This window comes from Limanda limanda, chromosome 10 (genome assembly GCF_963576545.1).
Source record: "Limanda limanda chromosome 10, fLimLim1.1, whole genome shotgun sequence".
NCBI lineage: Eukaryota > Metazoa > Chordata > Actinopteri > Pleuronectiformes > Pleuronectidae > Limanda > Limanda limanda.
The window spans coordinates 16,218,303-16,231,456 of NC_083645.1; the positions used below are offsets into that span (position 1 = coordinate 16,218,303).

Below are 13,154 nucleotides of genomic sequence, written 5' to 3' on the forward strand. Positions count from 1 at the left end.
TGAAGGAACACATATTATGACGTGCATAACACACGTATGCATGTGTGTGTGGGCCTCAGGGTGAAAGAACCCAAATAATGAAATACTGTTTAACTGGAGGAGAGAAAAACATTAATGTGATTGTCTCTGCTGTAACACTGTCAACACCACTGAGATATACTTCTCTGTGTGAGTGTAAGTATGAATTGGAAATCCCTATTACTTCTGATCAAGGCAAATTATCTCAAATCTATCTATACCATATCTAACTATAAGGCATGGATAGAATATAGACTATACAGATATGATAAAATAGAGATAACCTAATCAAGACCACATAATTAAACCAGGCACTATTTGAAATTATGGCATCATCTCAAGAGCATGACCCTTGATTTGATCATGTCCATATGATCTCACAGCATGTCACGGCCCAGTGTGTGAGGGGTGATGTGACCGCTAGTGTGTTCATGGAGCAGTCCCTGTGTCCCTGTTATCCATCTGTCCACCTGACAACCTGCCCTTCATCCATCACTGACCACCTCTCTGCTCATCCTTCCCTCCTGTCAGTTCTCCATCTGTCTGTTAACATTGACAAAACCATTGCTTCTCGCTATGCTGCTTCTCTAAAATTTCACATTCAATTGTTGTTAATTATAAAAGGTAGAGATTTTAGTCAATCAAATTACAATGATGTGTAAAAAGGTGAACAGTAAGGGTAGAAATACTGTTTTGGCACTGACGGATTCTAAGTCCCTCCTCTTCCCGTCATTGCTGCAACCACAGCTGTTCAACAGCTGCGGCAAAAATGATCTCAGACAGCTTTACTGCCAAAGACATGGGCAAAATTATGAATGGAATTTTGAATTCACTTGGGAGGAAGGTGGTTCATTGATGGGTGTGGCCCTGAATACATGATTTTTTTCCTGTCACATTTAATGATGTTCTTATTTACTCCATCCCACAGATTTAGTGACACGTAATGAGCAGATGAGGCTGTGCAGTAGACCCCGGTGTCAGCTTAACATCAACACCCACACTTAAAGGTAAAGATACCACCTGACTGTTAGTATAAGGTCATTAAAACAATAAAACACGGAACAGAATTACTCTGGGTTGCATCCATTCAGAAGATCTACTTGCGTTAAAAATACGTGTTTGGGAATAATCATAAAAGAGACTCAGTGACAATGTATTGCATTGGTCTCGGTCACCTTCAAAGTGACAGAAGAATGATATTACAATATCTTTGGCTTTTCTAATCTCAATATGCTTTTACATTTTAAATATACAGTGTACCTTATCTGCATAATTACGCCATTTCTGTAGAATACTTAAGGTTAAGTTACAAGACTCCCAGCATCAACTGTCGCAATAAGTCTGGTGTAAATCGTGCAGAAGTTGGTTGTTTGCATAAATCTTCATAGATGATCAGGTGGGACAATTTGTTCAGAATAAGCTGAAAATGACTGGTGAGGTATGATGAGCTTTTTACTGCAAAGTGTCACACCGGTGGGATGCTTACCTCTGCATTACACCTCCTGCTCTCAGGGAGGCTGAATATCTCCAGTCTGCATTTGGCGCCTTGGGCTGCAAGAGAAAGCGAGAGGGATTGAGTCTTAAGTACAGACGAAAGGCAATACCATCTCATTAATAAGTCATGGAGAGAAATACTTGTGCATGTGTGTTACACACACACACACACACAATGCAGCGATAGCTTGTCCCTGTTTTGGGAGAAAAGTCAGTGATTAAATTGAAGCTTATAAGTGCATATCCTGCACCCTTCTCCATTCCATGTCCTGTGAAAAAAATTACTGAGATTTTACTCCAGCGGTCCACTGACCCTGGTACTGTAACACTTTGGACCTGAAAAAACATGTCCACTAACACTAGTCTGGTTGTGGTACACTTCAGTAAAGGGGACAATTTGCAGAAAATTCACATTTGCTGTCTAAAGACTTAATTCAAAGCTACCACTTTATACTTACCTTCCCTTCTCTTTTACCTTTATCACATCAAAATATCCCCAAATGTAAAATTCTGTCATTGCAAATGCATTTTAATATCAAGTTGTTTTTCAGTTATGTTCACTGATGGTTTCTGAACGACCCCTTCTAACTATTTTCTCTCTACCGCTGCATCCCTCCATTCAGTTCTGTATATTCACCACCCACTCTCTTTTGCTGCTTTCTCCCTGTTACATCCTCTTTACACGGATCACAACATTGAGTTTCACTGGCACAGAGTCTGCTTGAGTCACTATGACACATCTCACCATGGTAACTGTGCTGAGCACAGTCTACATTTTATACCCTCCACCCACCGCCCTCAGTTATTTCTCTCCTGAAGGACACAGGTGGAGAGAGACGGGGATGGGGGAGGGCAGATGTCAGATTAACACAGTCAGCTCGGGATGTAGACAAATCATAACCGAGTGACACAACCAGACATCTCCACAAACTCTGCCCGTCTGCCAGTAGTGGACAGTTAGTGACATTCTATCAGTGTCAAGAAAAAAAATAAAACATCACAACCTGCTGACAATCTAAATTCATTAATTGGTTGATATTGTTCTTTCAGATCACAGTCATCTTTTTACCTGACCCCACAAGACCACACAAGATTGCATTTTCTCTAAACACAAGCTAAACCACTGACAGAGCTGAACCAATCTGACTGAAGGCACTAAATTCTCGCTGCTTTTCCATGCAGTTCATAAGAGACCCATTTGCAATCTAATTTCCTTTCAAATATGACAGATGTTCAGTTGCTGCTGAAGCTGCATTGACCTCTACCAGTCTGCAGTGGACATTCATCACCCTTGGAATCCAATAGTTGGTCTTAATGAGAGAAGCATGCTATTCCTCATGGAGTCTTTCAAACCGAGCACCATGTCGAGTGCTGTAGCATGTGCAACACTTATTCATACTGGAGAATAAAGGTGAAATGGATTTTTGAAGACAATCACTCATCAAAAAGCAATTAGTGTTGGGATCAATAGTAAAATGAAAAAAGATAAAGATAAAAAAAGAAAGCTCTCTGTCACAACATATGGGAAGAGAATGGTAAAAAAAAGGCCAGATTGTCCACAAATAGGACTAAACTGCTTTGAAAAAGATTTCACTGCTACCCCTGAAGGGAGACTTGCCTGTCTGGTCGTATGGTATGAGCACATAGAGACATAATGGCATCTGGAACCTAAACATGTCTGCAGTCTCCTAAGGGACATGCCATATGCAAAACTAGGAAAAATTCCAAATAACACATTAAAAGAAAAACAACAACAACAAAGAAGAAAAAATATGAAACCGATTTGACCACAATGACGAGACATCAGTGCATTCTGCTTCATCATTTTAAATGATGTAAATAAATGTGGAGATTAAAATAATAAATTATTATTGTGTATTAATTTCCTTGCGTGGCTGTACATTGTAAATCAGGGAATAAAGACACGTTTTGGTTTGGCCACCCAACCCCCCCTTTCTCGCTTTTTCCTCCACCCTTCCCTCTCCCTCTCGGAGAAGAATCCTATAGCATGGATACAGAGCTCACACCTCCGACATCAACACTTTGTCCAATCACCTTACATCCCCCGCCTCATCTGTGCGGAGCCAGCCAATCCACGCGCAGCACTGAGAAACACATCGCTGCCACTTAATTACATGGCACGAACAAACATGATTGACATTTAATGAGGAGCTGGTCAGATGATAAAAGAACCATTCCTTCAACGTTCCTCTTTTTATCACATATTTCATCCCACATCCTATTCTGCACTGAAGAGACACACCCACTGAGGCTCTGGGACAAACACGATAATGAGGAAAACAAATAATGTTTGTGTTATTCTATTAATTCATTGTTTTAGTATAACTCCAAATTATGCATATTTATGCATCAACCTTACGCAATGACAGTATTAAATTATGCTGAAGATGAAGCTTAAGGCAAAGTCTGTGCCATAGTTTTGGCTCTTAAACTGATTCTCAAGCTCTGGCTTTCTGTTCAGTACCAGAGACGTACGTGACCAGAAGATGATTATTTTGGTGCAGTGGGACTGGTTGCCCCTGTAGCTGGCGACGGTTGCACTATTTCCCAGACTCTGCCTCTCTATAGAGATGACCACTGAAAGCCCTGTGGACATACTGGACTTATTAAGGCACACAGCCCCAAAGCCGACAAATAACACTGAGTGTTTGGGGTCATAGGTCCCAAACACCACTGAAATCTGTCAGTCTGTTCTGAAAAGAGAATTAAAGATTAAGAAAAAGGGAGCAGAGACAGCGCGACCAAATCTAAGTGTGCATGCCCACAACACACACATCCCACAGAAGCTACCCACACTTGTAGTTAATATTAGGATACAGACCGGAAGATAAAATCTAAAGGCAATGATGGAACCGTAGATAAGGTGCTGCTAGCTCTTTCTTAGAACTTAAAAGACTAAGCAAATCCTGAGACTGCCACAAACGTTCTTAGATATTCTCATCTTGGATGCAAGTGATAGAATTACCTGGTAAATATTCATACCACTATGTTCTAGAAAAACAGTCTATCCGAAACAAGCAGCAGGAAAATGCATTAAAAAACACAACACAATATAAAACACCAGATGAAACAGCTTTAACAGCTTCAGACCTGTAAATGTCAACTACAATCCTACTGCCTGAACACTGCCCTAGAGGAAAGTCTGAACCATAACTGAGAATTTTTGTTTTATGGCTTTTGCGCTTTGTGTCATTTACTGTTATGAGGCAATCTGAAACAACAAACACAGAGATGGCAGCAGACAGACCTGAATGGCAGCTGCGTCTGGCATACTGAGACGCCGTACACATATCTGGCTTTGTCCACTGTGGCTGGTGACGTAGCCTGAGCCCCAGGTGCCACTATGAGGCCGTCCCGTGTTGTAGAACATAAAAGTGTCACTTCCTGACGTGGCGGTCAGGCAAGTCTTGTAACAGTATGTTTTGGTCAAAGACCCATTTCCCCGCACTTCAATGTAATGCGGTTCTCCTTTGAGGTCACGTCGCTGGGCCGTATTGAGGTTTTGCTGCCCACCATCAGCTCCAGCCACAGTTCTTCCTCCACTTGCAACACCACCAGCTGAGGTGCTCCCCTCTGGAACACTCTTCTTGGAAACGCAACATGGGGAGCAGGAGCCAGGCTGGGTACAGTAGGCATGACACCGCACAATGGCTAGGACAAAGATGGTGACCAGGAACACGAAGGTTGTGGCACTCAGGGCAATGATGAGGTAGAGAGTGACATTGGAAAACATTAAGGGGCTGTTGGGCCTGATGATGCGTTTGGGGTCAGGGGCCAACTTTGGGGGCAGCTCCATCACGTACACATGGATGGTAGCGGTGGAGGAGAGTGGCGGCAGGCCGTTATCGTGCACTGACACCTTCAGGATGAAGGAAGTGGAGTTGTCCTCGATCACGCGCCTTGTGGTGCGGATTTCACCTGTGTGCTCATGCACCTTGAAAAGGTCAATGTCTGTGTTGGTCTGCTCCAGGGAATAGAGCAGCCAAGCATTCTGCCCTGCATCACCATCCCACGCTGTCACCTTGCTAACCAACACTCCTGCTTCAGCGTTTTTAACCAGCGTCTCTGTGGTGCGGCTCCCATTGGCCGGTGGGTAGACTATCTTGGGCTTATGGTCATTCTGGTCCATAACATAAACATACACCGTGGCTACACGGCTGAGGGGAGGCATTCCGTTGTCCTGGGCTTTCACCTGGAAATGAAATTCTCTCAGCTTCTCAAAGTCAAAGGCTCGCAAGGCATAAGCCTCGCCTGTATCGGGTTTGATGCTGACATAGCTGGCTACAGGGATCCCGTGGTTGTTGTCATTGAGGACAGTATAGGTGATGCGTGCATTTTCTGCAGCGTCAGTGTCTGTGGCCTTAACAACACATAGAGATGCATGGGGAGCGTTGTTCTCTGTAATATAAACAGTGTATGAAGTCTGTTCAAAACGAGGTGGATTATCATTCACGTCTGCCACGTGCACCTTAAAGGTCATCTGAGATGACAGGGGTGGGATGCCTCCATCCACAGCGTTGACGGTGACATTGTAGGAGGAGATAGTTTCCCTGTCCAAGAAGGCGGATGTGACGACGGTATAGTGATTCCGGAAGGACTTGATCTTAAATGGCAAATTGGGCATAATATCCAGGGTTACTTGTTTGTTTGTTCCAGAGTCCCGGTCATTCACGCTGATCAATGCCACAACCGTGTCAGCCCGGGCGTCTTCACGCACAGGGCTGGAGAGAGAGGACAGCACAATCTCAGGAGTGTTGTCATTGACATCCAAAACTTCTACAACTACTTTACAATGCACTGCCACTGGAGCTGGCCCTTTGTCCATGGCCTGTATATACATTTCATACGAGTTGGTCTCCTCATAGTCTATATTGTTTTTGACTCGGATTTCTCCCGTGTCTGTGTCCATGGAAAACATCTGTCTGACTCTCTCAGGTGTGTAGCTGCTGAAGGAGTAGAAAACCTCCCCATTGGAGCCTTCGTCGGTGTCTGTTGCATTCAGCTTGATCACCAGTGCGCCCTTTGGAGAGTTTTCAGACAGTTTCACTTTGTACACGGAGTTGTCAAAGACAGGCACGTTGTCATTTGCATCAAGGATACGTACGTGGATCCTGGCCGTGCCAGTTCGCTGCGGGGTGCCTCCATCCACTGCTGTCAGGATTAGCTCATGAGAGGGAATCTGCTCGCGGTCGAAGGGTTTTTTCAGGATGAGCTCGATGTGCTTATTATTGGAAAAGGGCTTAATGGAGTCCAGAGTGATGTGGTCGTTGGGGCTGAGTCTGTATTGCTTCACGGAGTTTGAGCCGTCGTCTGCGTCCTGAGCTCCCTCGATGTGAAACCGCGACCCCGTGAGAGCGGACTCCGACACCTCGAGCTGATACTCATCTCTAGGGAACTGCGGTGCGTTGTCGTTCACGTCCAAGATCTCCACCTCCACGTTGTGCACCTCGAGCGGGCTCTCCAACACCACCTCCAGGTTGTGTGAACAGGTGCCACTGAATTCACAGACTGTCTCTCGGTCAATGCGGTCACTCACCACCAGCTTCCCGGTTTTGTGATTGATGGTGAAATATCTCCGTCCGCTGTCCGTGGTGATTCTTATGCGTCGGGTGGAAAGTTTCCTCGGGTCCAGACCCAGATCCCGGACGATGTCACCGACCAGTGCCCCGTTCTCCAGCTCCTCCGGGATGGAGTATCGAATCTGTGCGTTTGTGAGGCCACCGACCACGAAAATAAACAGATATAGAGAGAAGGGCACGTTCTCCTTTGCACTGTAACTGCATCGCGCTGTCACAGCCATCGCAGGCGGCCGGGATGTGCAGACGGGCTGGAGAAATCTTTCCGCCTTTTCGGCTCACTGTGCGTCCCCACCCACCTCATTCAAAACAAGGGAATAGTCCGTAAGTGACTCCGGCTATGTGCGGGAGGACCAGCGCCTTCTCCCCGGTGCCTGTCTTAAGGGACTTTCCCCCTGTGCCTCCATGTTTTCCTTTGTCTGCCTGTGTGGTGTTTTTGAAATTTCTCTCTGCTCCTGGCAACGCTGACTCCCTTTCACTGATGCTGTCTATTGGTCTCATTCTCTCTCTCTCTCACCCCCCCCCTCCCTTCTCTCTCCGCTATGTGGTGATGGTGTCTGTGGGCAAAAGGGGAGGGGGAGGCACTCGCTGAAACGATGCTGGCTGCATTTCAGCACCTCCGATAAAACGATCGCGCACCATCCAATAAATATAAACTCCCAAAAGACAGAAAACCACGGAGTTTTATCATCTAGATCTGCATATGAGCGCCCAGTGACAACTGCACACTGATATCTTGGAAAATGAATGGCAAACAATCGTTTTTTCCCTATTTTTGTCAGCGCCACCGCCCTTTTTATTGTGCGCTATGAAAAACTGATTTATGAAGCAGCCTGGAGATTAGACTTCCTCACTGAGGCAAACCAACAATTAGCCAGGAAACCTCTTGCCAGAATGAAATCGGAAAAATATATCCAGAATATTTAAAATAAAGGGAAACACAAACAAGCTGCATAGATCCATGCATGAGGATTTTTAACAGGAGCTATTGTATTGCTCAGAGTGACTGAACATGAAGTACGTTTGACAATGGGTATGTGACAATCAGTTATATGTTCCAAAAAATATAAGAATAAGGAGACAGGTGAACTATAAGCGGCAGTGATGCAGTGTTACTTTGTCTGTTTGTCTGTAGTGGGGGTGAGGAGCTGCTTCTCCTCCTGCACTGAATTTGTTGTTTTTTTCTCACCCCTTGTAAATGTTACATGTTTCCATCTGGTTTATTTAACATTTTGTAATGTGTTATTGAACCCTACATATATTCTTGAATACAATTTTAAAGAACAAAGCACAACGCTTCTGTTGTCATGAGGTTAATGTCGTTAATTGGGGTCACAGACAAGGTGCTCCAGATGTGACTCGTCTCCACATCTGGCCAAAGCAACGGCCACTAAAACAAGCAGCAATGGCAAACCACATAAACTGCAAGCAGGCACACATATTTTAGAGAAAGCACATTATCTCTGAAACTGAATCTTTATATCCTTAATTATTGATTTCACCGGATTAGAAGACATACACCAGGAACCAGTGTTACACACATGATGAGAATCCACTCTTCCAACCAGAACCTCCTGTAATCTGCTGACAGTCTGAACTACGCATGTGTGGTGTAGCAGGTGGCGACACTAACAACCAAATCATCCTGCTCAGGGTGCCCTATAATTACTCCAGCCTCAGTCCCCATGTACCTCAATTAAAATTAGATTTAAATCTGATGCATGTTAATTTGCAAGACTTTAACCCTAATTCCGTCAACATGACAGAGAGGACGATCTTTGCACCCTGTTTATCTGAGCAGTGGGGGGACATCTGCAGAAAACAATCATGCAACATACATTGTTCGCAGTTTCCCAGAGAAAGCTCTTGCTAAGATCCACCAAGAAAACAAAAACAAATTGTTCTGAGCAGAGACATGGCTGAATCTAGCGTAGGCTGCACAAATATACCACATCCACACTGTGTTGATTTGATCCATCACCCTCTATTTATGCAAGCTGTGCTGTGAAGAAATGGCCTTTTGAGACCCTCCTGGTTCACCCTGTCCACTGGGCCAAGATGAGCGTCCACCTCCTACATAATCTTTTTCTTTTCTCTCTCATTCTCACCCATGCCCACGTCTGCCCACGGGGACCACTGCACTTGGCATCCCGGGAGACCGTGAGTCACTTCGGATGCTGCTATAGTGGATGGAGCAACTCTTCACACTCTGAGGCGACGAGGAGGAGGTGGTGAAATGGGGAATTGGAAAAGCAGCCAAATGTCCGTTGACGGAAGACAAATTATTACAAAACATGCCATTTTACGCAGTGCGCTAATAAAAGACTTCATGCAGTGGTGGATATGTAAATACAGACAATTTACCATTTCTCTAAATCGGGGGGGAAAGGGAGCCACAATTTACACAGAGGGGACATGATGTTATATGTCCAACATTCATACACAGTTCCTGTTCAGTGAGGAGCACATTTAAGTAATTTCCTGTTTACCGTTAGCTCTATTGCTTTGATTCAATTGCCATATTCATTATTATAGTATTGTTAGTAGGTGACTAGTTAGTGGTGACTAATGATAGGACAGGGGCACTTCAGGGGCTGATCAGATTTCACCTGCAGAGGGGGGCCTGGCTCAATGTGTGTTGGCCAATAGCTAAGGTCTTTTAGTATAATTACAAATGAAAATATTCCTGGCTACTGGTCGGTAAGAAAACATTGTACTTTTGGATGGCATCAAATGAAAACACTTTGCCTTTATGTGAAGTCCTGCTGCTGTGAAACACTTTAAATGTCCCCTGTTTCCCATGGCACGGATTTGTGTCTCTGCAAACATCCCTCTTCTCTGAGCAGCCGTGATAACACGGTTTCTTTCAGCCGGGGCTAACAGCCTCTGATGGCTCTACATGTGGGTCTGCCCTGCTAACCGTGACATTTAGCAGATTTTCCCGGTGGGACATCTTGAACCTCCGTGTTGCGGCAGTAACACAAAAGTGAAAACACAGAGATGTTTATCTCGTCAACACCAAACAGAGACCAGCATTTACACATGACCTTTCCACGTGTATCGCTCATTCTCCTCCTCTCCTTCCTTTATGCTCTTCTGATGTTTTTGATATGTCCCTGCAGCTCTCTGGTACACAGGCCATTATAAATACTCCCATCTGTTTCAGCGTTAATTGCATGCCAGTGAGCTGTGGATTATTTCATTTCCCACTCAGGAGTTCTGCAGATGAAGTTATCACCATTAATCCACCTGCAGACAGACGCATGTTATGCATCAACAAACACCAATTTCAAAGAGCTAATTGGATAATTAGTATTCTTTTCTGTCTTTTTTTTCCAGGTTGGCATAAAAAAATCCCCCCACCTCCTCTTAAATTAATTTTCCTGTTTTGTATTCTCAACCCTGGTCCAACCTCTTAATTTTCTCCTATAATTGTCTCTCGCCTACATTTTCCATTATGGAGTGGCACCAGCTGCGCCTCTGTCAGACATCCAGTGTCCCAGCTGAGGACTGGCCCTGGGGCATAGAGTCTCAAGTGGAAACACAAGAGCTCATGCCCTTAGCAGGGAGATAGACAAGATAAACAAACAAACAAATACGGTTGAAAAAATAAATTGTGTCTTTAGACTTGTGATGGGAAGAGAGATAATTCAGATTGTAAAAATTGAGAATCCCTCTTCGCTCATTCTCTCTAGCAGATTATTAACACCCCTCTCACCCATCATCTCGCCCCATCAATTATGCAAGATGGCCACCAAATTAATAATACTCTAAGACTCATTCTCATTACTAGTGTAAGTGGCCACTCTAAAACTAATTCATGATACTCTCCAAGTATGGACCCCCCTCTCTTTCTAAGCGACCCCACAGTGAAACGGATCATGGCTGGGCTATCATGAAGAATGACCGCTTACATCACTCCCCCGTTCAACACATATACATACAGGCAGTCATGCAAACTTAAAGGGCATTCAAGCCTGTAGGCATGTATGCTCGCTGACACAAACACAGACAAAGGCTGAGTAAAACAATAAATACAATGTTGCAAATGCTATCTAAGGACAAATCTATTTTGTCTCAGAAAATGTCAGAACATCTTCTGCTGTTGTTTACACTCATCTTGAAATGGCACAAAAACAGCCGTCAGGAGCTTTGATAATCAGATGCACAGACTGAGGGCAATGGCAGCACTCAGGTTACAATGACTGTAACTACTGACTTACAGGTAAAGTTAAATGTGTCTCACGTTAAAGCATTTACAAGGAGAAAGATCATTATTTATATTCATAAACAAAGACTGTGGACCAGAAGTTTCCATATCTGCTTCTCTAACTAAAATCTTGTATCATAAAGCTTTAGTTTAGTGCCGCAGAAGATGAAATGTGTGCATGCTGTTGTCTAGGCGGACGGTGGTGCCTGTGGTGCCAGGAAATGTGCGGATTACAAAAGATGAACTGAAATAACAAAAAGAAAATCCCTTAAAAATCTATGACCGCAAAACTGCCTCTTCATGATAAGTCTCAAAACTATACTGAATACAAAGAGCTAAGCCTCAGTTAAAAAAACTAAAAGTCCACTGCCAATAGCACTGCATAATTTAATCCTACTGTATGGGGGAGGCAAGCTGAGCAGGAGGGAGCAGAGGTTGGAGAGACAGTGAAACTGGTCCCTCTGTTGGAAAAATGTGGTAGTACAAGGGTTGGACACATGATCATAACCCCATCCACTGCCCCTCCACAGAGGCTTTCTCATTAAGCCAAAGCACTAAAACACTAATCCCATCAGCTATGAGTGCGTGTGTGTGCTGAGAGAGGAAGAGTGCGTTAGAGCAAGAGAGAGAGAGAGGAGGGCACAGACGTCAAGCGGCATTGGCCGGCATTTTCTTTCTCGGTTACAAAACAGTGACTGCAAGGCACCCCCCGAGAAGTGAGAGAAGAAAGATCTGTATGTCACAATAGAGCCTGTAAAGGTACCATAAATGTATGAATTACACAACATAACACAATCTTAAAAGGAAGCACGCCGGTTGAAGTCAACCATTTGTCTCTGAAGTGGCCATGAAAGGAAATAAACCAAACTACAAACTTGCTCTAGCTGCCACTCACTATTAGAATTACTCTAATAATATTATAGGAAGTGGAAAAAAAACACTTTGATATATAAAACTCAAAATACAGACACTACAATCGCATTAGCAAAGGCAGACTGGTTACTGGTATCATTTTGTATGTTCATTTATAGCCCTAGGAGGAGCTGTGTTCTTGTACCTTCTTCCCATCCTATCTTCCTAATATGCAGAAAAACTTGCCCCATTTTAAAATCCCTGGAACAAAAGAGCCCTGCTAAACACAATCCTTTTACTCAGGTGGACACAGTAATCTGGTGGAGGAAGAATATTCCGGCAATGTATGTTTGCGCTGATCCCTTGTGTACCTTGCTTTCAAACATAAAGGGCATGAGAGAACTAAAAACAGCACAAATCCCTCCCTTTGGGGGCCCTATGAGGGTTAAACAGTTCCTTGGTCGTCCTGGTTCAGCCTCTGCATATATCAAACAGATTCTTGTTGTGGCCCTGAACAAAGCTATCAGGAAACGCAGGCAGGCTTTGGATACTTCCCTCTTAGGATGCCCCGGCTTTGTATCCTTGCCGGATGGGAGAGGATGCTACCCGTGCTTCTGAGCATGACAAAGCTAATCTAATGACGGCGACAGCATCCCGATGCCACTAAGAGGGGGCATGGACCCAAAATGAGTTTTGGTTGAAGTGGGGAGAAGAGGAGGGATGGTGATAAGTTCTTCCTCATATCTGTGACCAATTGTAAGCCTGTGATGTTCTCACTCAGCTGCAGGGCGTGTATTTAATGTGGGTCTTTTTTGTCCATCTCATCCACAGAAGCTCCCTTTTCCTCACTATCTCATGCTCAAGGCTCAAATCTGCGCCTTATGCATTTGTTCGCTTCCTCTAAAACCCTCTCATGTTTGGGAAATGATTCTAAAATAGCATGCACTATTTTCCCTCGCTTGCCTCGTCTGACTTGGCTTTTC

General features: G+C 44.2%; 1 protein-coding gene across 4 annotated transcripts in view; it reads right to left on the bottom strand.

Moving 5' to 3' along the window:
* Nucleotides 1-13,154, bottom strand: part of LOC133012096 (protocadherin alpha-C2-like) — a 60,505-nt gene that overhangs the window by 13,124 nt on the left and 34,227 nt on the right. For 2 of the 4 annotated variants that reach the window (XM_061080063.1, XM_061080064.1), the window contains exon 2: nucleotides 1,505-1,569. In XM_061080063.1, the coding sequence (XP_060936046.1) occupies nucleotides 1,505-1,569 (65 nt within the window). Of the gene's footprint in view, nucleotides 1-1,504; nucleotides 1,570-4,780; nucleotides 7,349-13,154 lie in introns of those variants that run through there. The other 2 variants (XM_061080065.1, XM_061080062.1) reach the window with 2 other exon arrangements.